This window comes from Elgaria multicarinata, chromosome 3, assembly GCF_023053635.1.
Source record: "Elgaria multicarinata webbii isolate HBS135686 ecotype San Diego chromosome 3, rElgMul1.1.pri, whole genome shotgun sequence".
In the NCBI taxonomy this organism is placed as follows: Eukaryota; Metazoa; Chordata; class Lepidosauria; order Squamata; family Anguidae; genus Elgaria; species Elgaria multicarinata.
Window position 1 is genome coordinate 12,327,019 of NC_086173.1, and position 25,676 is coordinate 12,352,694.

At 43.0% G+C, this 25,676-nt stretch overlaps 1 protein-coding gene across 1 annotated transcript; it reads right to left on the minus strand.

Moving 5' to 3' along the window:
- Positions 1–15,034: 15,034 nt before the first annotated feature.
- On the minus strand, positions 15,035–17,470 carry NXNL1 (nucleoredoxin like 1). Its single transcript, XM_063123057.1, has 2 exons — positions 17,143–17,470; positions 15,035–15,386 (listed from the first exon to the last, which is right to left on the minus strand). The coding sequence occupies exons 1-2, from the start codon at positions 17,466–17,468 to the stop codon at positions 15,092–15,094; spliced, it is 621 nt and encodes a 206-aa protein (XP_062979127.1). The 5' UTR covers positions 17,469–17,470; the 3' UTR covers positions 15,035–15,091.
- Between the last annotated feature and the right edge of the window lie 8,206 nt (positions 17,471–25,676).

Sequence of the window (25,676 nt, forward strand, 5' to 3'; positions counted from 1 at the left end):
AAGGGATGGGTTAGAACCTGGGAAATTAGCATCAGCCAATGCCAGTGTACCAATGTACCATGTACAGAGCTTATAAAGCTATACAAAACATTTTTGCTGATGGCAAACTAGAAGTCCAGGGTGAAATCACAATAAAGAAATGTCCTCTCCATGATTCCAGTTTGGCTGGTTTTGACCTGGTTGGTTTAAAAGTCCTGTACATCTTCAGACAGTCATCCTACATGTCTCCTGAATGGTCTAGTGTGCTCATTATGCTAACCCATCATTTGGATTGTTATCGTCATGTGTGAACACAGCCGCGCTAACAAACCATGGTTTGTTAACTACAAACAACCCAGAAAGAGAACCCATGATTTGTTGTTGGGTTGTGAACTCTGGGTTGTTTAAACCATGGGCTGTAGTTACACGTGAATCTAAAACTATGGGTTGTTTTACCAGGCTACAGAGGCAGTGGGCATGAGTGACCCAAAAAAAAACAACCACTCTACATGTCAGTACTACTGCGCCACAAAAGCACCTGGGCTTTTGTGGTGCAAGCAAGGGAGAAGAAGGGAAATAAGCAAACCAGGGATTGAGAAAATCAATGGTTTCTTTGATTATCTGCTAGACAAATCCTGGGTAAGGCAATAAACCATGGGTTAAGCATTGTGTGTGAACCAGGCCAATGAGTCTCCTGGTTGAAGCCCTGCTTGTGATCACTTGCTGCCTTGATTTATCCTTCCATTTGTATTTATGATGCCATTTGTCCAATTCTCTTACGCTGCCTTGGTTTCACTGTTATACATACTGTTCTAATTGCTCAGCTCACACCCTGAGAAACCCTGCCTTTGACTACTGCCCATCAACAGCTCTTTTAAATGTACAGTTAGAAATACATGTGTGTAACTATTTCCCCCCCAGCTGAGCTTTTTTTAAAATAATATTGTGGGGGGGGGGGGTAATCAACATCAGCAGACAAGGGATGGCTTCCTTTAAATGCACATTGATTGGTAGGTATGAAACCTTATTGGTCACATCATTAGTTAGCCTTCCACTCTTATGGTGACTACCCCCAACCCCAGATTGTTGCCTCCCTTTGTGCTGGACTGCAACTCCCATCATTCCCAGCCAGCATGGGGAAAGCTGGAGTATGGGGTGTTCAATTAGGACCAGGGAGACCCAGATGCAAATCCCCACTCAGCCATGAAGCTCAGACTAACATCTTGTACCAATCACTCTCTCTCTCTCTCTCTCTCTCTCTCTCTTTCTCTCTCTCTCTCAGCTTAACCTACTTTACAGGGTGGTTGTGAGGCTAAAATGGGGTTGGAGAACCATGTTCCTCCATCTTTTTTCCTCCTCCTTCCCAATCCCTTTTCCTCTTGTGTCCTGCCTTTTAGATTATAAGTCTGAGGACAGAGACTGTCTTATTATTAATCTCTGTAAGCAGTTCTGGGAGCCTTTGCTTAGTTGAAGAATGGGGTAAAAGTGCCGTAAACAAACACATAAATAAACGCCACCCTGAGCTCCTTGGAGGAAATGCAGGATATAAACGCAATAAGCTAAAATGTGTGCGTGGAAGTGTGAGTTATGGTAGTTGTCTCTTCTCTAGTTCTTGGAATAGGACAAGCTGCACTTGCTTGTGGGAATTTTGGGGAAGTGAAAATAGGGACAGTGAGCACTTTGGCACCTTTAAGGTGATTGGCAATCCAGAGGTCCTGCTCCTTGGGGGCTGTGCAGCTTTCGTGTCAGGATGCAGTTTGCCTTTGGGGGCCTTCTTGTCTCATCTACTCGGCTATGCAGCCCTGAGTGGGAATGCAGGCCGGTCTCACCAAGTGTAGTTGGAAAAGAGGGCTGGGTCACTGAAATACTGTTTTCAACTGAGTGGCTCGCCCCTGATGGGCAGGCTAGCTCCCTGAAGATAAAAGAGCTAGATTCCCGCACAGATATGCGGAGGGGAGGATTTCACTGTTTAAATAAAGAGGCCGTAGTTAATCCCAAGCTCTGGTGTCTGTGTTTTATTTCTAGGACTTCCTTCTCCACTCGCAAGCCCGATTCCTATTCAGCCAGTACAGCTTGGATGGGGGTCGGCTTTTGCAAGAGGGAAGGAGCCAGAAAGGAAAACGTGCATACAGGTGCACAGCACATGCACAGCATCGTGCGTAGGGCGGAGCCAAAGGGCATAATAATTCCCTCTCCAAGGTTTATATGGAGCAGGGCCAGCTGTGTTGTATTCTGCATCCACAGCCCACCTATCCTCTAAAATGACCTTGAAAATGTCATTCAGGATGGCTTGGGCAGTACTCAGGCTGAGAAACTTACTATTCACACAGGTGATGAGGGAGGCAGTGGCTGGCTGGATGGCATGACCGTTCAAGCCTGGATACTTGCCGAGAAAGGAGGAGACGGCCTGGAGCAAATCAGTCAATTTAGCTTCAATGGTGCCCGACAGCATGCCACCTGCAAACAAAATGACAAATGAATTTGTATCTGCTGTTTGGCAGAAGGAGAATATGCATGCTTCATCGTTTTTACTTCTCCAGCCAAGTTGTGTGTTGGGGTTGTTTTGCCCACAGCCAGCCAAACAATAAGCCGAGGCAGATTGCCTCCTGCACACAAAATCCCATGCACGCATCTGAAACGACCCATGACATCTTGACAAATGTGTGTTTCTCCACGAGCCCCTGCCAAAGGAAGTGAAGCAGGTGGCTACCAGCAGGTTGGCCTTCTCTGCTGTGGCGCCCTGACTGTGGAAAGAGCTCCCTAGAGAAGTTTGCCTAGCCCCTACGTTATACTCTTTTATTTTCTCAGTATTTTAACATTTTGCCATCTTAGCCTTTTAACTTTGCTGTTTTAAATCTGTATTTTAAAATCTCTGCATTGCTGCTTGGTTTTATTCTTGTTTTTGTTCTGCTTGTACTTTCATATTGTGGTTTAAGTTTTAAATTTTTGTGAACCGCCCAGAAAGCTTCAGCTAGTGAGCAGCATAGAAATGAAATACACACATACATACATACCTACATACATTCAATGTTTCCACATGCATATTTTCCAAGATAACATGGGACATTAGTAGTGGGAAATCAGCAAGGTAGAGGAAGGGATCCTCAATGGTTCCCATACCCACAGATATTCCCCTGGATATTCTCTCCAGCGTTTCAGGCAGGATTTTCCCCAGCCCTAAATGGAGACGTCAGGGATTGAAACTGGGGCCTTCTGCAGCCCCTTCTGTGAGGGGCTTGGACTATGGTAGCATTAAGCTCCCCTCGGCCATCCAGCAATGGTCTGTTAGAATGGAAATGCTCCCTTGCTCCCTCCTTTTCCAGACATAGAAAACAAGGGGGCTGTGGACATTATGATTTTTCTCACAATGTGTACTTTCTCCCCATGTGAAGTGATGCCAAGGTATGTGAACCTGAGCTTCAAACTATTAATGAACTTGAGCTACATCGAACTGTACAAAAACAGAGCACCAAACAGCCAGAATAGCACTGGTCAGTTGCCAAAAATGTGTTCGTTCAAAAGAACTTCTGAACGAACACATTTTTGATGACTGACCAATAATATTCTGGCCATTTGGTACTTACTCTGGTTCTATACTTTACATATATATTCATTTGCACTATCATTGCTGGTCTTTGATATACCCTGTTTAGAGGATTCTCACCCCCCCTTTCCCAATTCTGAATTTGATTGCAATGCCTTAGTATTGACAATATCATTAACTGACATACAATGTCATTTAGGATTTGAAATTATTGAGTGCTGATATCTTATATCTGACATTTCCCAAAATTAAAACAAAACTATTAAGAACTGCCAACATTCAAGATTCAAATTTGAAATTTTACATTGAAAGCTTGAAATGCTGGCAAAATTCAACATACTGTGAAACTTCATTTCAGCTCTAACCTATTTAAAATACTACTACTACTACTACTACTACTACTACTACTACTACTAAAGCCAAAGGAACAATAGCCTAACCCTATGCATGTTTTTTTCAAAAGGAAATCTACTGTTGTCAATGGGTCTTACCCTCAGGATTGCAGCATTAGACATATCAGAACACTGTAAGATTGGCAAATCAAGGGCAGGTCCTCAACCAATGCAAAATAGGTACTCCCCACTGATATGAATGTAAATCGTGTAATCTCCACAGCCACTTCCTCCTGCCCCCACATTTCCCCTTACAATGGCTGTACCAGGTAGCGCTGTCACAATCATAGGTGATGTCAGAACACAGTTAATGTGCCTTATTTATATCCATATAAATAGTTACAAGGTCTGCAGCTACTATCTGCACCAAGCAGGTATGAATGATGCAAAAGGCCAGATACTGCCTAAAGGAAGTGGAGGCTAGGATCTGAGCCCAGCCTATTACAATCTAGAGAAAGCTGAACTGACCACAGTGACACATGCCTTGGTTACATTCAGATTAGATTACTGCAGTGTGCTCTATGCAGGGCTGCCCTTGAAGACTATTTGGAAACTCCAACTGGTACAGAGTGTGGCAGTTAGCATGCTTGGGGGAGATGGCTGTTCAGATTGTATTCCTCCTATTCTGTATCATTTACATTGGCTGCCTGTTAGTTTCTAGGCCCCATTCAAGATGCTGGTCTTGGCCTTTAAAGCCCTAAATGGTTTGGGACCAAGTTCTGGGCTCCACAATTCAAGAAGGACGCAGACAAGCTGGAGTGTGTTCAGAAGAGGGCAACCAGGATGATCAGAGGTCTAGAAACAAAGCCCTATGAAAAGAGACTGAAAGAACTGGGCATGTTTAGCCTGGAGAAGAGAAGATTGAGGGGAGACATGATAGCACTCTTCAAATACTTAAAAGGTTGTCACACAGCGGAGGGCCAGGATCTCTTCTCGATCCTCCCAGAGTGCAGGACACGGAATAACGGGCTCAAGTTAAAGGAAGCCAGATTCCGGCTGGACATCAGGAAAAACTTCCTGACTGTTAGAGCAGTGCGACAATGGAATCAGCTACCTAGGGAGGTTGTGGGCTCTCCCACACTAGAGGCCTTCAAGAGGCAGCTGGACAACCATCTGTCGGGGATGCTTGAGGGTGGATTCCTGCATTGAGCAGAGGGTTGGACTCGATGGCCTTGTAGGCCCCTTCCAACTCTGCTATTCTATGATTCTCTGATTCTCTGAAGGGCTTCCTGCATTTGTAGGAGTCTGCCCAAGTATTAAGTACAGTATTAGAGGCCCTACTGTATGGCCTACCAGCAAGAGCCACTAGACTACTGGGTACTATGGATAGGGCTTTCTCCGTGGTGGTACCACAGCTTTGGAACTCCCTCACCAAGGAGATACATATGGCCTCATCATTGCTGGCTTTAAAAAACAACAAAAAACCTCGAAGACACATTTATTCCAGCCTGCATTTGGTGCTTAAAATCATTAGGTGTTGCTCTAGGTGTGTGCATGTTAGTCTTCTTGTCATGTCATAAGCCACCTTGTGAAGGCAGTGTGTCTTGAAAGGTAGATTAAATATGATCATTATCATGATGATGATGCCCTACAAGGTGATTCAAATTTGGTTATCTCTACAAACAGTCAGGAACAGGGTCCCCTGTTGTTGAGCGCCATCTGGTGACTATTTCGCTCATCCTTCTCCTCAACAGCCACTTTGAATTCACAAATTTCTTCTCTTCATTCCTTCCCCAAGTAGGAGGTGTGGAGGAGGATTGTGTACTTCACTTTACAAGCAGACGGACTTAAATTCCTGAATTCTTTATTCATAATATTAATTAATTAAGGAGCTCCATATCTTCAACCATGGGGGTGGGCCAGTTTTGGCCCCCCAGGTGTCGTTCACCTACATGTCCCATTAGTCCTAGTCAGCATAGCCAATGGAGAGGCCTGATGGGAGTTGTAGGCCAAAACATCTGGAAGGAAGGCCACATGTTGCATAGTAACCCCTGCATAGTATTTATGTAATAATAGACCAAGTACCTACATTCTTAGTAAGCATGTAGGTTGCTACTGGCATGTGCTGATGCCGCCACTCACCTTCTTTGACTACTAGCACGATGCTATCTTCTTTGGGAAGTGTGTTCCTCCATTTTATGAACCTCTCCTGGATGTTAAGAAGTCTGAGGCTGCTACAACGCTATACACACTTATCTGGGAGTAAGCCCCGTTGAACTTCTGCATAGGATCACTCCACGAAAATGTTAAATACTCAGGGAGTGTGACGATGATGTGGGACAATCACTGTGTGCAAATTTGTAACACCTGGGCGTGAAAGTGTACTTTCTTGGAAGTAGGAAAGGGCATATTTAGGACAGTCTTTAATTAATTAATTAAAAAACATTTTTATAGCGCCACCTCGCCATTTCTGGCATTGTGGCACTTTACAATAAAACAATTCCCATTAAAAACGCTCAACCCACATTAAAATTTAAACTTTATTTATTTATTTATTTATTTTATATACCGCCCTATAGCCGAAACTCTCTGGACAGTTTACTTTAAGCAGGACACACCCAAGAAATCAAATTTAAAAAACAAAACAAACTAGAAACCTCAAGAGGGGCAGAAGTCTCCTCCATAGAATCTCTGCTGGATGCCAGTACCAGTAACCCCACCCCACCCCCACTTTGCCTCATTCCTCCTGTATTGGCTTTTAGATTCCAGACCAAAGAAGCCGTCCTCTGGGAAGCTTTTGGGCTGCCCTGAATACGTCCTTTACCTGTTTCTGCTGCTTTGATCAATGTTGCTGCTAATTAGTATTTACAAAGGATTTTTTTTTTAAGTGGTATATTTTAGTCAAGTGACGTCAGATCATTTTTATGAGACTTGGCACTCATTTATTGAATCAGTAAATAGGAATACAGTTTTCCTACATCTGCCACCTTCCCACGGAGAGAAATAGCTTGGAACGTATTACATAATATGAACTGGACAATATGTCCCGTCCTGTCCCATCCCCCCACCCCCAATCAGATCATTTAATATAGGGCCAATATGTTAAAATTATTGGTGTCTAACATACTTACCTACTTACCTATTTAGTGTGTGTGTGTGTGTGTATAATATGGGTTTGATATCATTTTTCATATGTTGATTGCCTTGGAGACTTTTACTTGAAAGATGGGTTATGCGTATTACAATAAATAGAAAACAAATAATGCCATGTTTAACAGGGAAAACATGTTCAGAGAAGAAGGAGATGGTTGGCATGCAAGGTATTTAACAGCTATTGCTTCCCCCACAGCATAGAGATGATGGCTGCATGGGGAGTGCTGCTGCACCAGTTGAATTTCTGCTGTTATGCAGCTTTTAATGGCACAGGGGGAGAGTGGTAAGTGTTTGGCCTATGAGCCAATGGTTTCCTGTTCTGTTTCAGGGATAATTGAGCATGCCCTAAACAGCTTCAGTGAAAGATCTTAATGATATAGGGCAGGATACAAATGTTTTAAATAAATAAATAAACTTTAAGGGATGGCCATCTCTTTTATGCCCCATTATAAGCCAGGAAATGTTTTTTACCAATACCATCTTAGCCAAGGCGGGCGGACTCAAGACATTTGCGTGTCTGAAGTGAAAAATGCAAATGGCACCCTCTTCCCATCCATCAACATGGGGCACAGCCCACTGGGAAATTATCTGGCAGTACCCTTATTTGAATAAACACCCAACATACTTCCAAATCTGGAGCCAGGCCTGCTTGTGCCTGATCAGTCAGATCTGTCTCTCACTCTGCCATCTTTAAATCCACCACTTGAGGTGATCTAGACTCACGGTAAGGCTGCCTTTTTGCTCTGGAACATACGTGGGCAACATGTGGCCCTCGGCATTCTCCCTGCAACCTGCAGAGCCCTGGGGAGCTTCACCCTCTATTCAGAGCAGCCCAGGTGATCAGCCATCAGCTATCATCATCATCATCATCATTCATCATCAGCATCATCTCAAGTTATGAGTTGCCCTATAGCTGAAGCTGTCAGGGTGACATATACACAATAGAAGCAAAACTGCTTTTTTTTATTAGACAGCAATATAATCTTCATCAGGATTGCTAGAGGAGAGAAGATCAAATTTCCAATCTGATCCGGACTGTATGATGGAAATAGCGGTCTTTATCAGGATTGTTGGGCTGGGAGATTAAAGTGATCCAGATCACTGTTACCATGCAATGGGTGGGGGAACGTGTGGCCCACCTGATGTTGCTGTACTACAGTTCCCATCAGCCCTAATGCACAAACAGTAGTGAGGGATAAGGGGAGGTGCAGCCCAACAATATCAGGAGGGTCTTCACCTCCCTCACAGCAATCCTAATCTTGAACGTGTATGTGTGTGAGAGAGAAAATGTGTGTGAGTGTGACTCGCCCCATCCACGGCTACCCCAGTGATCACCAGCTGCACCCACTCATCTGGCCTCCACAGGGGCCAGTGCTGCAGTCCATCCGAAAAAGGTTCCCTGCCTCTGCTCTAGGAGAATAGAGTCCTACTACTGAAGAAAGAAGGAACAGGGTCTCTTTCATGAGATACGAGGTTTTACACGAGGAACAAACAAATAAACAGAAAATCGAACACAAGCATTTTCTCTGTGTTATTCTCTCAAAAGCCTTTCTCCCAGCAGGGAATTGAGGCTAAAAACTTGAGCCTGGACATGTTTTTGGTTTAGTGAAAGGCCTTTTTATTTTGATCAGATTTAGGACAGCCACCTTAAAACCTGTCAAATTATAGACAATACAGCCATGCACATTTTTTTTATTGCATTTGCAATGTAATTCTGAACAGATCACTTTAATTATCTGAGCAAGTTCAAATGGAACTGGACAGCAGGTCACGACTTAATGCCACACAGCTACTGTAGCCACTCCCTATGCTCCACACCAATTTTCAGTTTTCAGGATAGGGACGCAGAATTTTGCCTTTACCAAAGCGTAGGAGTACCCTCGGTTATAATATGTTTTCTGCTTGTTGCAGAGTACCCAAAATGTGAAAAGTCTGTAATAACTATGGACAGGTAACAACCCTAATTCCCTGATCATAGGCCCAGGTTCAGGATTGCAACTTATAACATCAGCTGGCCACAAACCAATACGAAGTTAAGTGCACTTAAGCCTATTGATTTAATTTGGTTTAAGTGCACTTAAGTCTCTTTTGGCTTGCAGCCATAACAGTTTTAGCTGTTTAACTGGACTTCATTCCTTTTTAATGGGATAACTCTTGTGAGCCTGTTTTAACTTATGACTACCATCTTTCAGAAAGGGGACAGGGACAGGCCAGCTGCTTAAATAAATAATTACTGGGCTGGATATATATTAATTAGTGCAGGCAATTTATGTCAAGCATCTTTTATGCATTCAGATAAATGGAAGGGGTTGTGAATAATTATTGTGCTTGACTTAACCAATTTAAATTAGTTTTAATTAGAAAGCCAGTGTGGTGCCAGTGGCTATAACACTAGGTTTGATTATGGGAACCATAACTTAAAATCCACAGGGACCTCAGGAAAGTAAAATTTAATCGAGGGATGCTCAAGGAATTTGATCTTTGTGAACTCATATATGAAATAATCTGATGTGCACTTCTTGGACTAATGCACAGCACAGAACTTAGCTATCCACCACTTCTTTGAATGTGGTACTTGGCAGTTTAAACATATATAAATATGCACGTAAATATGTATTTGGAGAGGCATTTCCCATGACAAAATTTGCAGATTAATGAGGAAAAACAGAAGGTTAAAAAAACATGCCTAACTGGAAATAAGATTTGCCCATCCCAGGCTTAATCCACCCCTCACAGGTTTGTCGTGAGGCTTCAACGCCCTCTGAACTCCTTCGAGGAGGTGTGAGGTGACACATAAATAAATTAATAAAATGCTGCCAATACTTTACCATCACACTGAAAATGTTCCCGGAAACTCCGGAACTTCTCGTCAATGTCTCTTAAGTGCCCGGTGACTTGAAGCAGCTGGTTAGGGCAGGGTTTAACGCATCCCATGCCTTCCTCAGAAGCAGTCATCTGTACAGAAGCCCAAACAGCACTCAGAAACCCCGAGTCGCTGCTTAAGAAGCCATTGCCCAGTGGTGAATGCTTGCCATGGTCATTATGGTCTCTGTCTATGCTCATGTTCGTTCACCCCTCAAACCCTGGCCACAGAAAACACCCACCAACTCTCCACACTACCAGAAAATTCCCTGCAAGTAGAACATCCAACAGGCTTCAGCCTTTGAGAGAAGACATACACCCAATTGTTTCCCAAGCAGCTGTGCCTTCAACATGGTTCTCCTCGGTGCGATGTCCTCAGGTTCTCAAGGCACATCTTTGTAGCTTTCCAAGAATCGAACAATTTCCTTGATAAGTCAGAGTCCATCAGGGTTAGCCGTGGAACCTTCATGGTCAGGAGCGAAGATCGATTAGGGCATCTATCAGGAGTGGCTGAGGAATAGGTGTCATTAATCAGGCCTCAGAAGAAGAGGGTGAAGGAGATGGTCCTCAGAGAAAATGTTCAGCCTGACTGTTCTGTGAAAGAGAGACCCAGTACTAGGGCATGCCCCACATTTTCCAGAGAGAGAGGGAGAGAGAGAGAGTCCTTTGAAAACAAGGGAAATTGCAAATTATTTCTTCTCTAGAGAGCAACTGTAAGGTTTCTGAGCTGAGGTGTGCCCTGGATTGAGAAATCATGTCCTCTGGAGAAAGGAATCTCTCTTGTTGCTGACCTCCCCAGAGAACTGAACAATGTCCTCACCTCCACTTTGCGAGGTTGTGACTCCCCCAGGAGATCTGAAGGCGCATGGCTGAAGTCTGTCTTTCCTGTAGTCCAAATCTGGTCTAAAGCCTACACTCGGAAGTGTCGGTACATGTCGCCTGTCTGTGGGGAATGGATGAGCCATTCAGGTTACAGACACAAGAGTGTCAGGCAGTGCTGATTTTCCACATTCCTTTTGCAGGAGTGATGAAATCCAAGGCTTCTTCCCACAGTATCGCTGCCCAATATAGGAGGAAGCCTTTACTCTCTTTTATTAACCATTTCCTATCCTCACAGCCTGGGAAAAGTTTTCAGGGAGTCTGGTTCAAAGGGCACGGGTGGAACAAGAGCCTTCCCAAGCAGGGGCAATAAGTCACTTGAAACAGAATTGCCTTTTTTAAAACACACACACACACACACACACTTCTTGTTCTTTTAACAGCATCTAAGAAACAGTGATTTAGATGGTAGAGAAATTATTTGGGGAGTGGCTAAGAGACCAAGCTGTGAACTAAGACATTCCCAAGTTAAATTCTTCCCTCTGCCATAAACTCCCAGGCAGACTATTGAGTCCTCTGATATAGAAATGCTGGCATTATGTATTGCTAATGTTTCGAGCAGAGGTGGGGGAAACTGTGTCCCTCCTCAATGTTAGACTAAAACTTCCATCACTCTGGACCAATGGCTATCCTGGCTGAGGCTGATGGGAGTTGGAGTCCAACAATATCTGAAGAGCCACAGGTTTAAAGCTACAATGATAAGAAGAATATTGTTTTTGGATGTTCAAAGTGCTTGTTTAAAACCCTACAGTAGCCCTATGAGACAGGTCAGTATTATTAACTCTGCATTGCAGATGGGGAGACTGAGGCCCAAAGAACGGCCTGGGATAAGGCCGTTGAATGAGTTCATAGCTAAAATGAGATTCAAACCAGCAACTTCCTGATTGTAACTACCGTTCACGTGCTTCATTTCACAAGGTCAGGCTGCCATTTAAAGGTACAGGAGCAGAGCCACTTTAAAAATAGATCAATTTCCAGCCATAGTTCAAACGGCATTTCTGCCAAAGAAAATAAAGTTGCTACCAGGCTTCAACACACCCACACCCACCCACACATTTGAGTGAATTCAGAGATCTGATATACAGCAATCCGCAGGTGAAGCTTTTCATGGCATAGAGATAAACATTGCCCTAGCATAACTCAGTGGCAGAACTTCATGCCTTGCTAAGGGAAGAGCCCAGAGTCAACCCCTGGCATCTTCAGGTAAAAGGATAATGAGAAACACCCTTGCCAAAGAAACCTTGGAAAGCTATTGCCAGTCTGTACTGTGCTAGATGGGCAGGTCGTCTGACCTGTAAGGCTGCTTTCCTGTGACATTCCTAAACCAACTCCCCCGCTAATCCACGCGGATCAAACCGCTATTAAAGGGACAGCTGCAGGTTCAAAAGTTGGTGACCCCGGTCAACAACACCAATCCAGTCGTTTCCAATTGGGAGACGTAAAATCAGTTGCCTGCTTCTTCTGCCTGACCCTTGTGCATAATAGGGCTAGCAGGACCTCTGTGCCTTTAAGAAAAGCATTCCTGCTGTCCCTATTATCCAGGGATAGTTCTATATCCTGGTACTTGCTCCTAGTAGATCACTACCCACATTTTTTCCTCTTTAAGCATGTGTGTGTTAATTTCTCTGTTTTCTTTCTCCACACTGTTCATAGAGTTGGATTCTGTATTTTTTTTTTATTTCTGTCGGCAGTAGCACCCACTGACTAGAGTTCTGTGCATGCTCCTGCCACTGGAAATGCAGGGGAGACAGACCCATTTCTCCCTCCCCCTGCAACTCCAGCACCCTCCCTCACTATTTCAAAAGACCCCACAGCTTGCTGGAGCAGATTTATTGGGTGGGGGGAATGGTTGCAATCGCTTCTTCCCTCATGCTGCCAGTAAAAACGCTCTGCCAGATCAGAAGCTTTTTGCAGATGGAAGGAACCCTAGGTCCCACCTTTCGTTAAGTTATTTTCTTTTTAAACTATCAAGTCCCAAATGATTTGGACGAGTGCACTTGTTTGCAGAAACACAAGACAGAAATGTTTCTAAGGAATGAATACATGTTTCAGTAAGGAAGGATCTTGTATGTGTGTCACATTGGAGGTGTAATGTTGAGTGTATGGTCACGTCACGTGTTTTACTTTGCTAAATATTACCAGGAAAATTTCAGGAATGGCAAGGTAGGAACGCAGTTTTGTAGAAGCCACACATCCCCGCATCACAGCTACCATGACCCTTTTTCTCACTGTTCTTCTCCCTCAATTGCTCGTCAATGGCAGATGTTTCACTTTTCAGTAGCAACATGTTTGGGGGAAAATGGCCCCTTCTCCATTTTGACATCTTTGGTGAGTAGACATTTTATTTATTTCTGTTTTATATTTACATTTTCCATACTGATATGGAACCCCACTCAGCTTCAAAGCCTTTTAAGAGTGGGCAGAATTCAGGTTTGCGGAGCTGACTGTGTCTTTTTACTAGAACCCCAAGGCCCACCATGTACACAACATTGGATTAGGGGGTGGGGTGGCAGGCAGGACTGACACATATTCTCAGCATACAGGAGCAAGGGTGCCTCTGAGCACATGCTGAGCCCAGGAATTTCTTTTCAGTACCAGAACTGTACTCCTGGTCCTGTCATTCAACAACCCACTCCTGGTTGCCCCAGCTTTCTTCTGTATTTGAAAACTAATTTAGAAAGGGGGAATTTTCTTTTGTTGCTGTTGTTAAATAATTTGGAGTCAGAAATGTTTGGTGATCTATTGGAAATCAAACAGAGATCTAGTGATGGATCTCAACTTCCCTTCTGCCCACTCCTGCCTGTAGGCGATTCTGAGTTTGAAACAACACAACAATAAAATAAAAGGTACAACCTGTGCCTTAAACTAGCAATCAGATACAAACATCAATTATAAAATAAAATACAGCAGAAGATAAAATGCTACAACATTAGCTCCGAAAGTAATGCCTGGTGAAAACATAACATTTTAGGAATAAGGCGAGGGGGATTCTACCAGGAGGGTCATTTACAAGGGAAGTGCCATGAAAGGAAAGATCTTGCATTTGGTGAGTGCTAATCTGGTTTGAGTTAGTGTAGGTGTCCAAAGCAGGCCTAGGATGATCACTGGAGCACCCAGCTTGTACATATTATGAGGTTCATCAGATGAGAATTTTATCGCATGCTTGCTACTGCCCATTTATGGGTGTGCGTGCATCCTTTATACGCCATCATCCACCTCTCACACAGCCCTGCTCCTTCTGCTCATTTTCCATCACAATATAGACCCCCCAAATCCACATTTTTAAAAAACAACACGAAATGTGCTATGATCACTTGCTGTGCGTAGGAAAAGCGGCACGATCAAAACGGCCCCTGAGTGGGCCAAGTGGCCTTTGTTTACTTCCTCTTTCCGGCTGGGAAGAGAGAGGAAGTAATGAGTAGCAGGGGCAGAGGAATGACAGTAAGGAAATGTAATCCCCCCCCCCCCCCCGTGTGATGATGCTGTACATCTGTATTAAAAGAACTGCACCTGCTGCCTATTTGCTATTGAGCCTGTTCAAGGTTTTGTTGCATCCAAATCCCTAAACAGGACCAGGATACCTAGCCATCCCCTATATACACCCAGTCAACTTCTAAGATCTTCAGAAGAGGCTTTGTTGGCCATTCCGCAACAAACAGAATATCACCATGTAACATCATAGAAGGAGGCCTTCTCAGTGGTGGCACCCACCCCCTCCCCCTGTGAAGTTCAAGAGGCATAAAATGTGGTGAGTTTGAAATGCCTTCAGGCTTTTAACTGATTATGACCCTGCTTCATTTTATTTTTATTTATTTTTGTTGCTGTTGTTGTAAGTTGTAACTTTATTGTTACATGGTATTATATATGAATTTTAACAGTGCTTACGTAAACCGCTTAGAAATGTTATTATATTAAGCAGTATATTTATAATGTTAAGTAACTAAATATAGAAGCAGGCAATCCCTGATGTTTATAAAGTATGCAAACAGAGCATGTTTGCTTATTTTGCATGATTTCTTCTAATGCTGTTCAAGGGGAAGTGGCAAAGTGCTATATGCAGCACTGATGGTGTACCCTGAGACCACTGAAGATCTTGTTGAACAAGATTCTGCAATTTCACTAGACCTTGCCTACATACTTTCAAGAGTATCTTCGTAATTTTAAGGGCTGGAAACATGCTTTTTTTTTTAAAAAAAAAAAAAGGAATCAACGCAAAGAACTTAGATTGAAACATGTCCTCAGTAAGAATTTCGGTAGCTGACATACATGTCCTGCTCACAGGCCAGGAACTGGGAAGAGTCAAGCTCACCTACACAGAGTTCCAAAGGGAATGCATGTCCCATCAGGAGAACGCATCCCCATCATCCTCTTTGTTTCTCTTCCTCCTTTTGTTCTTTGCCAGCTTGTATTTGAACCGGCGGATGGGATCAGTGATGCTCCTCAAAGTCATATCGTCTAAGTCCTGTGCCAAGAGGAAGTTCCTCTCCACCAGGTCAGCCGCCTCCTGCCAGTTCTTGAAGCAAGCTGGGCCCATCCGCTTTATCTCCTCCACAGCATTTGCAGCAATGACGTCTCCATTTGGCTTCAACACCACCACCACTGGGAGGTCCTTCACAGAAAATCTCAGTTCCAGCTCCCTAGGAAATTATACAGGGGTTAGAAAAGATCAGGCTCCAAAAAATTGGAATAGAAGCTTGATATTGAAGCAGATGGCGCAATTTTTATTTTTATTTTGGGAAGCTGAAAGAGTTGTAAGAGGGCTATAATTGCTTAATTGTTTGAAGATTGCTCATTTCCTTTGTCCAGCTTCTGTATTTGGGTGTAACAGCACATAATAGTCAAACCATGGCAGCTTTGTGTCAGATTCTCTCCCCTGCAATATGTAGGATAAATTACTCATTGTGACATCAACACATTACACATTTCCCTGACTTCGGCCATTGATGTGGCACAGAGGCAGGGTTATACACAACCTGATAATGTTATGACATGAGCAAAATGATCATCTTTTAGCTCATTACACGGGAGCGGGGTGGGGGTAACTCAGTACAGAGATGTTATTTATTTTGTTAAAAGTCCCCTGTTGAGCATAATATATAGTTCCACCCTCTGGTTAAACAGGTTTTGAAGAATACCCATTCTACTAAAAACGATAGTAGAATAGCAAAGGAACAAATGAGCATGTGTATTATACAAAACAATGGCCCTATTGTACCATCTTCAGTTGTATTACAGGGCAACCTTCTGCGTGTCTACTCAGAAGCAAGTCCCATTTATTTATTTATTTATTTATTTATTACATTTTATATACCGCCCCATAGCCAAAGCTCTCTGGGCGGTTTACAAAAGTTGAGTTCAATGCAACTTGCTGCCAGATAAAGTGTGCAAATATAAGATTGACGTTGTAAACAACTGATTATCTCCGCCTACTGCCCCTTGCTCCTGAATTGTCCTCCCAGGGACCATGAGATTCAAGACCGATAAAGTGTTATCTTTCACATGATCAATTGTGTAGCTAAACCTTTGGTCAATAGAGATCTTGGCCTCTTGGTCACCGTAGTGATAGCCTGTAATCTCCTACGGGTCAGTGAATCATGTGTGTGATTTTTGTTTAAATAGCACATTGGCTATACTCTAACACAAAACTGCATGCTTAACCCTGTGATTCCATTACACATAACTTAATAAAATAGGGGAAACAACAAATAAAGATGATAAAAATAAGCATGCGTGTTTTTTTGGCTTATTTAACCATTTCTCCCAGTGTGAAACCTTTAATCCATTTAATTTGCCTTTCTTTAAACTTAACAAAAAATACATCAATCTAATCATATACGCTAATGGCTAATAATGTCAAGTTTGATGATGCAGAGTACTGCTTCCATGATTTTGCCAGCATTGCAGGCGCAGATAACTTAAAATGAATTCTGTCTTAGCACAGTCCTTAAAATGTACCAGCAAAGACAACCGGCTTTAAGTTTTTTTAGTAATAACTTGGTCTACTCTTGTGGACTTTCTTTTGCTGGAGGTATTGAAGCAGGGGCAAAGGCTGTATGCTGTAGCTGCATCTAGAACAGCCTTTCCCAACTCTCTGGATGTGTTGGACCACAACTCCCAGCATCCCCTAGCCAGCATGAACTGGAGATGCTGGGAGCTGGAGTCCAACAATCCGGAGGGTGCCAGGTTGCATTTTTTTTCTTTTAGGCATAGGGATAAATAGTATCACCCAGTCATGTTTTCGCATCAAGTTGCTGTTAAAGGCACACCTCCAGTGGCTGAAAGAAGACTTGGCAAAAATACAATAAAAAATAAATGATGCACATTAAATAAATATGCATGTCATTACCCCTTCTGAATAAGGGCATAGCCCTGTCTAAACCTGGGAATTCTTACCTCTTGAACTCATCCTGGAAGGGTAAAAACAACCATCGCTTGGGCATGGTCTTCAGAAACTTGTCTTGTTGCTCCTCAGTCTCATCCAGTGACACATAGATCAGGACCAGTTGGGATGCTCTCTCCACATAAAATTCATCTGTGAGTTTCGTAAAGAACTCTTTCAGGGTGGGTGCAAACTCCTTGCACTGCGGGCATTTGCCAGAGCCAAAGTAGAGGAGCATTACCTTGTTCTCCAGTGCTCGGATGAGCTCGCGTTCCTGCTCTAACTCGTCATTGTCCTTGTTGTTCACCATCAGGGTCTTATTGGTAAATAGGGCAGCCATGGCTACAGGCTGATCATAGCGCTAAAAGAAGCATTTTTAAGGATTGGTAAGGACCATACAGCAGGTTCCGCACCGAAAACAAACAAGAAATGAGCATTATTGAATTTAGTGTTGTTGTTTTTATTTCATCATTCATTCATGGAAATAATTTTTATTTCATAATTAATTCAGACATACAGCCTGCTTCTGACTCCAAAGATTTACAGCAGAAGTAGTGAACTTCATGCCCTCCAGATGTCTTGGACTATAACTCCCATACACCCTCTCCATTGGCTGTGCTGACTGAGGCTAATGGGAGCTGCAGGGTTCCATCACACCAGTGATTTATCACAAACCTGGTATGTGGTTTTTGCAGCCTGGTACTCACATGACATTGTCCACATCCTGCACTCATTTCACCTCTTCCCCTCCATGATTCGTTTCTTTTTGGAGCGGGGAAAGTCTGGATTATTTCTCCATGTGAAGTAAATGATCATGAGAAGCTGTGCATCTCCAAGTTCATAAAATAGAGATCTGCTGGTTCCCTTACCCAATAGTAAAACCCATTAATTTCAACAGCATTTACATCCAAGTCATACTAAAATCAGATGCATGCTTCCCTTTGAGTAAACCCCATTGAACAGAGAGACTTACTTCTGAGTAAGCACATATAGAACTGACTTTTAGTAGTGTGGTCACTCAGAAGCTTTTTTTTAAAAAAGTCTAAAACAGCAAACTGGAAAGAAGTGCTCTGCAACCCTATGCTTACTTCTGACGTCTTTCTCTCTGTTCAATGGGGTTTACTGAAAGGTAAGCATGCATGGGATTTTAGTATGGCTTGGATGTAAATGCAGTTGAAATCAATGGGATTTACTCTTGAGTAAGGAAATCAGCAAATCTCTATTTTATGAACGTGGGAGATGCACAGCTTTGCATGATCAAAGGAAAGGAAAATCAATCCTTCGCGCTGGTGGACTATCAGGAAAAGGGTTTAAGGGTTTTGTTTTTTTTAAAAAAAAATCCTTTAAAAATCAAGAGATGAACCAGTCTGATTCAAATTTGGCAAGCCCTCCTTAAGAGCTATCACTGTGCCAAGTTTGATCTTTTTGTATTTAAAAATTACACAGATGTAAGCATTTTTGTTAATTTCTATTTTAAAAAATCACTAAAATCAAAGGATGAACCGATCTGATTCAAACTTGGGGTGGCTAAAGCCCTCCTTAAGAGCTATCACCATGCCAAGTTTGATCTCTTGAACTTTAAAAATTATGCAGATGTAAGCAGACGAGGAAGAAACTTTTGAGAAACAAATTGCCAGTATTTCAAGGAAGTGTGATGTAGTAGTGATGGGGGACTTCAATTACCCTGATATCTGTTGGGAGACCATTACTGCCAAAAGCGGCCCTTCCAAGAAATTCCTGACATGTATGGGTGATAACTTTCTCCTACAGAAAGTGGTGGAAGGAACTAGAGGATCGGCAATCCTTGACTTGTTATTGACCAATAGGGATGACTTAGTGGATAAAGTGGCAGTTACGGGAACTCTGGGGGAAAGTGACCACGTCATACTTGAATTCTTGATTATGAAGGAGACAAAAGTCGAGCGTAGCCATACACGTACTCTGGATTTTAGGAAAGCTGATTTTAATAAACTCAGAACTATAATAAGTAAGGTCCCGTGGCAAGGGAGCCTAATGAGAAAAGGAGTGCAGGATGGGTGGGAGTATTTAAAAAATGAAATTTTAAAGGCACAGTTACAAACAATTCCAACAAGAAGAAAAGATAGAAGACAACAGAGGAAACCAATGTGGCTCCACAAAAAGCTTAGAGATGACCTGAAAACAAAAAGGGATACATATAGGAAGTGGAAGGAAGGCCAGGCTACAAAAGAAGAGTACAGACAAGTGGCGCAGAAGTGCCGAAATGGCGTCAGGAAGGCTAAAGCTGTGAATGAGCTGAGATTAGCGAGGGATGCTAAAAGCAATAAAAAGGCTTTCTTCAGATACGTGAGTAGTAAAAGACAGGGGAAAGAAATGGTGGTTCAACTGCTTAATGAGGATGGCAAATTGATAACAGACGACAAAGAAAAGGCTGAAATGCTCAATTCCTACTTTGCCTCGGTCTTCTCCCAAAAGCGGGTCTATGACCCCCCTGGAAAAAGTGAAGCAGAAGTTGAGGGGGCAGGATTGCAGTTTGAGATTGATAAACAAATGGTCAAAGAACACCTAATTTCCTTGAATGAGTTTAAATCTCCAGGGCCCGATGAACTGCATCCAAGAGTAATGAAGGAGCTAGCAGAAGAACTCTCAGAACCTTTGTCTATTATCTTTGCAAAATCATGGAAGACGGGTGAGGTGCCGGACGACTGGAGGAGGGCTAACGTTGTCCCTATCTTCCAAAAGGGCAAAAAGGAGGAACCTGGGAACTACAGACCAGTCAGTCTGACATCCATCCCTGGGAAAATTCTGGAGCAGATTATAAAGAAGTCAATCTGTAAACACCTTGAAATCAATGCAGTGATTACTAGAAGCCACATGGATTTGTCAGGAACAAATCCTGTCAGACTAATTTGATCTCATTTTTTGATAGGATAACCTCCCTTGTGGACTGTGGGAATGCTGTGGATGTCATATATCTTGACTTCAGCAAAGCTTTTGACAAAGTACCACATGACATTCTGATTAACAAACTAGCTAAAAGTGGGCTAGATGGAACAACTATTAGGTGGATCCACAGCTGGCTACAGAATCGGACTCAAAGAGTACTTATCAATGGAACCTTCTCAAACTGGGGAGAGGCAACGAGTGGGGTGCCGCAGGGCTCAGTCCTGGGCCCAGTGCTCTTCAACATTTTTATTAATGATTTGGATGAGGAGGTGCAGGGAACGCTGATCAAATTTGCAGATGACACAAAATTGGGTGGGATAGCTAATACCCTGGAAGACAGAAACAAACTTCAAAGTGATCTTGATAGGCTGGAGTGCTGGGCTGAAAACAACAGAATGAAATTTAATAGGGATAAATGCCAAGTTCTACATTTAGGGAATAGAAACCAAAGGCACAGTTACAAGATGGGGGACACTTGGCTCAGCAATACTACAAACGAGAAAGATCTTGGAATTGTTGTAGATCACAAGCTGAATATGAGCCAACAGTGCGATATGGCTGCAAGAAAGGCAAATGCTATTTTGGGCTGCATTAATAGAAGTATAGCTTCCAAATCACGTGAGGTACTGGTTCCTCTCTATTCGGCCCTAGTTAGGCCTCATCTAGAGTATTGTGTCCAGTTCTGGGCTCCACAATTCAAGAAGGATGCAGACAAGCTGGAGCGTGTTTAGAAGAGGGCAACCAGGATGATCAGAGGTCTAGAAACAAAGCCCTGTGAAGAGAGACTGAAAGAACTGGGCATGTTTAGCCTGGAGAAGAGAAGATTGAGGGGAGACATGATAGCACTCTTCAAATACTTAAAAGGTTGTCACACAGAGGAGGGCCAGGATCTCTTCTCGATCCTCCCAGAGTGCAGGACACGGAATAACGGGCTCAAGTTAAAGGAAGCCAGATTCCGGCTGGACATCAGGAAAAACTTCCTAACTGTTAGAGCAGTGCGACGGTGGAATCAGTTACCTAGGGAGGTTGTGGGCTCTCCCACACTAGAAGCATTCAAGAGGCAGCTGGACAACCATCTGTCAGGGATGCTTTAGGGTGGATTCCTGCATTGAGCAGGGGGTTGGACTCGATGGCCTTGTAGGCCCCTTCCAACTCTGCTATTCTATGATTCTATGATTCTATGATTCTATGATTTTGGTTACCTTGGAGCAAAGGAGGGGACCTGACCACCTTTACAAAAGAAATTAGTTAAAATAATTGTTCATCTGCCTACCCTTTGAAACGAGCAAAACAAACCTTCGCTCTTCCTCCCCTGTAAACCTTTCCCAAGGGGCAGGGCAGGAGATTTCTGGCATAGCAGCGCTCCAGGTGAAAAGATATGAGCCGAAAGAGCACAACAATGCACATACGTGAAAGTGCCCAGCGTTCAACTTGTGAAGGAAATGGAGGGGTAAACCATGGATGAAAACTGGATTTAAAAAGTAGGTGTGATGGAGCTTGCAGTCAAAAACCTAACCCTAACCCTACCCCTGTCTTAGGGTGTGTAGCTATAGATTGGAACAGTAAACTCTCTTTAAAATGGTATTAAGAATTTTAAAAATGTATTTATGAACACATAAATAAACCCAATAACATTAAATCCTTATGCCATCCATGTGCTTAACCATGGTCAGGCTCAATATATAGTTGAATGATTGGTAGCATCCTGAGGCAGTATCCTGGGGCAATTGGCGCACCAGGAGATGCTACTCGTGTTGCACTAGAGTAGGGTGACCATATGAAAAGGAGGACAGGGCTCCTGTATCTTTAACAGTTGTACTGAAAAGGGAATTTCCGCAGGTGTCATTTGTATGCATGTCGCACCTCGTGAAATTTCCTCTTCATCACAACAGTTAAAGCTGCAGGGGCCTTGCCCTCTTTTAAATCTGGACACAGTATAGCTGCAGTATAGCTCCTGCAGCTTTAACTGTTGTGATGAAGAGGAAATTTCACCAGGTGCGACATGCATACAAATGACACCTGCTGAAATTCCCTTTTCAATACAACTGTTAAAGATACAGGAGCCCTGTCCTCCTTTTCATATGGTCACCCTACACTAGAGTAGTCTAGGTTAGCACAACATAACCTACATTAGCAATTGCAGTTTTTTGAAGTTCTTTTGCATAAAAAAATGATGTGCACCTTAAAAAAAGATAGCACATCATGGGAAAATATTATAGTCCAATCTGCCCCTTGCTGCGCTAATTTTCTACTTGCAAGGAATTTTTTAAAAATGCAGGGAAGCATTTAAAAATGTGTTTCCCCTCCCCCAACCTTCATTCAGTTGCAGGTGTTCATCAGGCTTCTTTCCCCCAAAGCTGGGCCAAAGACAACATCGTTGGAGGGAGACTGCCAAGACCTGGGTTCAAATCCCTGCTCAGCTGTGAAGCAAACTATGTGATTTGGGTTCAGCCATCCACTCTCAACCTAATCTAGTTCCAAAAGGAGCTACTGAGCCATAAATGGCCATTACCTTTACCACAACCATTGGGCCCCAGGCAGTGGAGATGGGGGGTGGCCTGGGCAGCAATATACAAATGTGCCACTGGCATGACAAATCATCCCTTTTGGATCAAGGGCTTCCCTACACATCTTGAAAAGTAATGCAGGTCAAGTCAGGTTGGGGCTTTGGGGAGAGTCCAGGATGAAGACAAAAATAATAACAAATCATTACTAAAGGTCTAGGAGGGTGTTGAGATTGTCCCGGTACTGAAACCTAGGTGATACACAGCAGTGCTAAAGCCAGATTTGTTATATCTCCCAGGTATTATCCAGCCGCCATCCCTGAATGGGGACTCCAGTTTCCTTGTTAAATTAACAGGACAGTCTTGCTTTGATCTGGTTCACGGTTTTCTCACCTTGAAGATATCTCCATGCACAGAATGAAAAGCTGGAGTTCCTACCTCTTGGATGCTTCTCACCATCACAAAGATCCTTCCGTCATGCCATGTGCGAACTCCATTACAATCCAGTGGGGCACAACATCTCCTTTGCTGCTATAGTGTAGATCACTGGTGTGAATAACCTTTCCTGCCAGGTTTTACCTCCCACCCTATTAATAGAATAAAGAGCCAGTACTTTAATCTTCTTAAAGCAGCTCTTTAGAGATAATATGACCAATGCATTGCTTGCCAGAAATCTATTTATTTTGCTGACAGCTTGCTGAACAGGCAATGATTCTTATGAAATAAAGGAAAACATAATTCATTGTTCTCTCTGCACCGTCCTCTTAGCAATTCTATTCTTACAGAGCAGAGGCGACTTGTTGCACCCTTCCCAAACAAATCAATTTATTGATTTAAAATATTTCTATCCCCCGTTTCCATAAAATGTCCATGGCAGCCAACAGCCTTTACAAGCAATAAAACAACAATAACAATATAAAAGCAGACATAAAAATTGAAACAGCAGATAAAATTCAAGATTGAACAGCTCAAGACTAAAAATATCGCTGGCAGCATCTGTACGTATCAAACAAAACATCACCAGGAGGAGGAAGGAATGTAGATTCAAACAGGCTAAATGCCTTTCTAAATATAAAGGTTTTCACATTGCAGCGGAGGACCCCACCCCCACCCAAGGCAGGGAGTAACCAGAACTTCGGTGCAGCCAAAAAGAAGGTCCTCTCCTAGGGCCGATCTACACCAACCACGATATAACACTTTTAAAATGGTATGAAAACTGTATATGTAATGTGTCCTGGGCCCGAACGGTTATCATAACCATTATAAACCGTTATAAGCAGTAGTGTAAATCCTGCCCTAGGCTTCAACCAACCTTCCTTCAATAGTTCATGGGACCCACAATGGCCTCCGTTGATGATTGTAATAAGGAGGCAGAGTCATATGTGCACCAGCAGTCCTTCAGTTATCATGGTTCTAAACTTTATAGGGTTTTAAAGGCTTGAGCCTTTAGGCTGGCCACCATTGTGAGGTGACTTTTGAGAAACATTGTAATTGAGATTTGGGCTTTTATGGGACACCACATGGCAGCCACGTTAATCGTAGACACAGACAATGGTGCAGCTACAGTTGGACCTTGAGGCTGAAATACAGGGCCCTTCACCCCCCCACCCCCAGAGAACAACAAATGAAAGGCAGCAGTGGTAACCACGTTAGCCCCTGGGTAGGCAAACTCCATATTATTCTTGGTCACGATGGTGCTACAGTTTAAGTGGGCTTAAAATGTGAAACTGCACATGGTCAGAGTATTTCTTCTGACCGGGCCCCTGTCTTTATGCCTTGCTCCCGCACTTGCGTTCCTTCCCTGCATCTACACAGGAAGGAACGCAAGTGCAAACTTTCCCCTCTTTAAACGTAAAAAAAATGGGGGGGGGGGAAGGAAATATTTATTTTTTATTATCTGTATCTCTGCAACTGCAGAGAGATAGAGCTCCATCACACCTGCACGTTTGCCCTGGTTTACCCTCGAATTATCCACCGTCATTTTCACAGCGTGTGACAGTCAGATCAACTTACACTTTTGCACTTTTGCATCTTTACATCTCTCCTCTTGTGTGCACCAGCGTATTGCTGTTCTTCCGTTGAGATGCACATCCCCTCCCAGATCTCCTCTGTACCTCCCCCTACAGTTCATTGGCTGGTGGTAGTTGGACACTGCGCCCTCCCTCCCTCCGTGGTTATTCCTTGTTGCCTAGGCTATGCCTGTTCCCCTCACCCTGCCTGAAGGCTTTGGAGCATGAACATAATAAAATCAGATGCAGGCTTACCTTTGAATAAACCCCATTGAACAGAGAGAGACTTACTTTTGAGTAAACAGACGTAAGACCTCAGAAGTAAGGATGGGGTTGCAGAGAACTTCTTTTCAGTTTGCTGTTTTAAGACTTTAAAAAGATAAAGAGATCAAAATTGGCACAGCGATAGCTCTTAAGGAGGATTTTAGCCACCCCAAGTTTGAATCAGATTGGTTCATCCCTTGATTTTAAGGATTTTTTTTAATGGAAATTTAAAAAAATGCTTACATCTATGTAAGTTTTAAAGATCAAAATTCGCACAGTAAGGGTTTTTTCATGCAAAGCTGTGGATCTTCAAGTTCATAAACTACAGATCTGTTGCTTCCCTTACTCAAGAGTAAATCTAATTTATTTCAACTGCATTTACATCCAAGTCATACTAAAATACCATGCATGCTTCCCTTTGAGTAAATCCCATTGTAAAGAGAGATACTTACTTCTGAGTAAACATATATAGAAATAACTTTTAATAGTGTGGTCACTCAGAAGCTTTTTTTTAAAGTCTAAAACAGCAAACTGGAAATAAGTGCTCTGCAACCCTATGCTTACTTCTGAGGTCTTACTTCTGTTTACTCACTACTTGCTAAGGAAACGGAGGGGGAAACCGCGGATAAGAAAAGTAGATGTCATGGAGCCCACAATGTGTGTCACCTTCAGCACTAAATTCAAGTTTAGCTGGGAAGGATTTTTTTTCTTTGGGATACTATGAAATGAAGAAGGAGGGGTGAATGGTGTTGCAGCACTTTACCCACTGGACGCTAGAAGAGTGGAAAAGCCCTTCCGCCTAACCGTTCATGTGAGTTCTCTAACAGTAGGGCAGGGGCTATACAA

Excerpts from the sequence above, each read along its gene's own strand:
- NXNL1 (XM_063123057.1), bottom strand. The coding sequence starts at position 17,468 with ATGGCTGCCCTATTTACCAATAAGACCCTGATGGTGAACAACAAGGAC. Across the intron at positions 15,387-17,142 it reads TTCCAGGATGAGTTCAAGAG|GGAGCTGGAACTGAGATTTT; the intron begins GTAAGAATTCCC and ends ATAATTTCCTAG.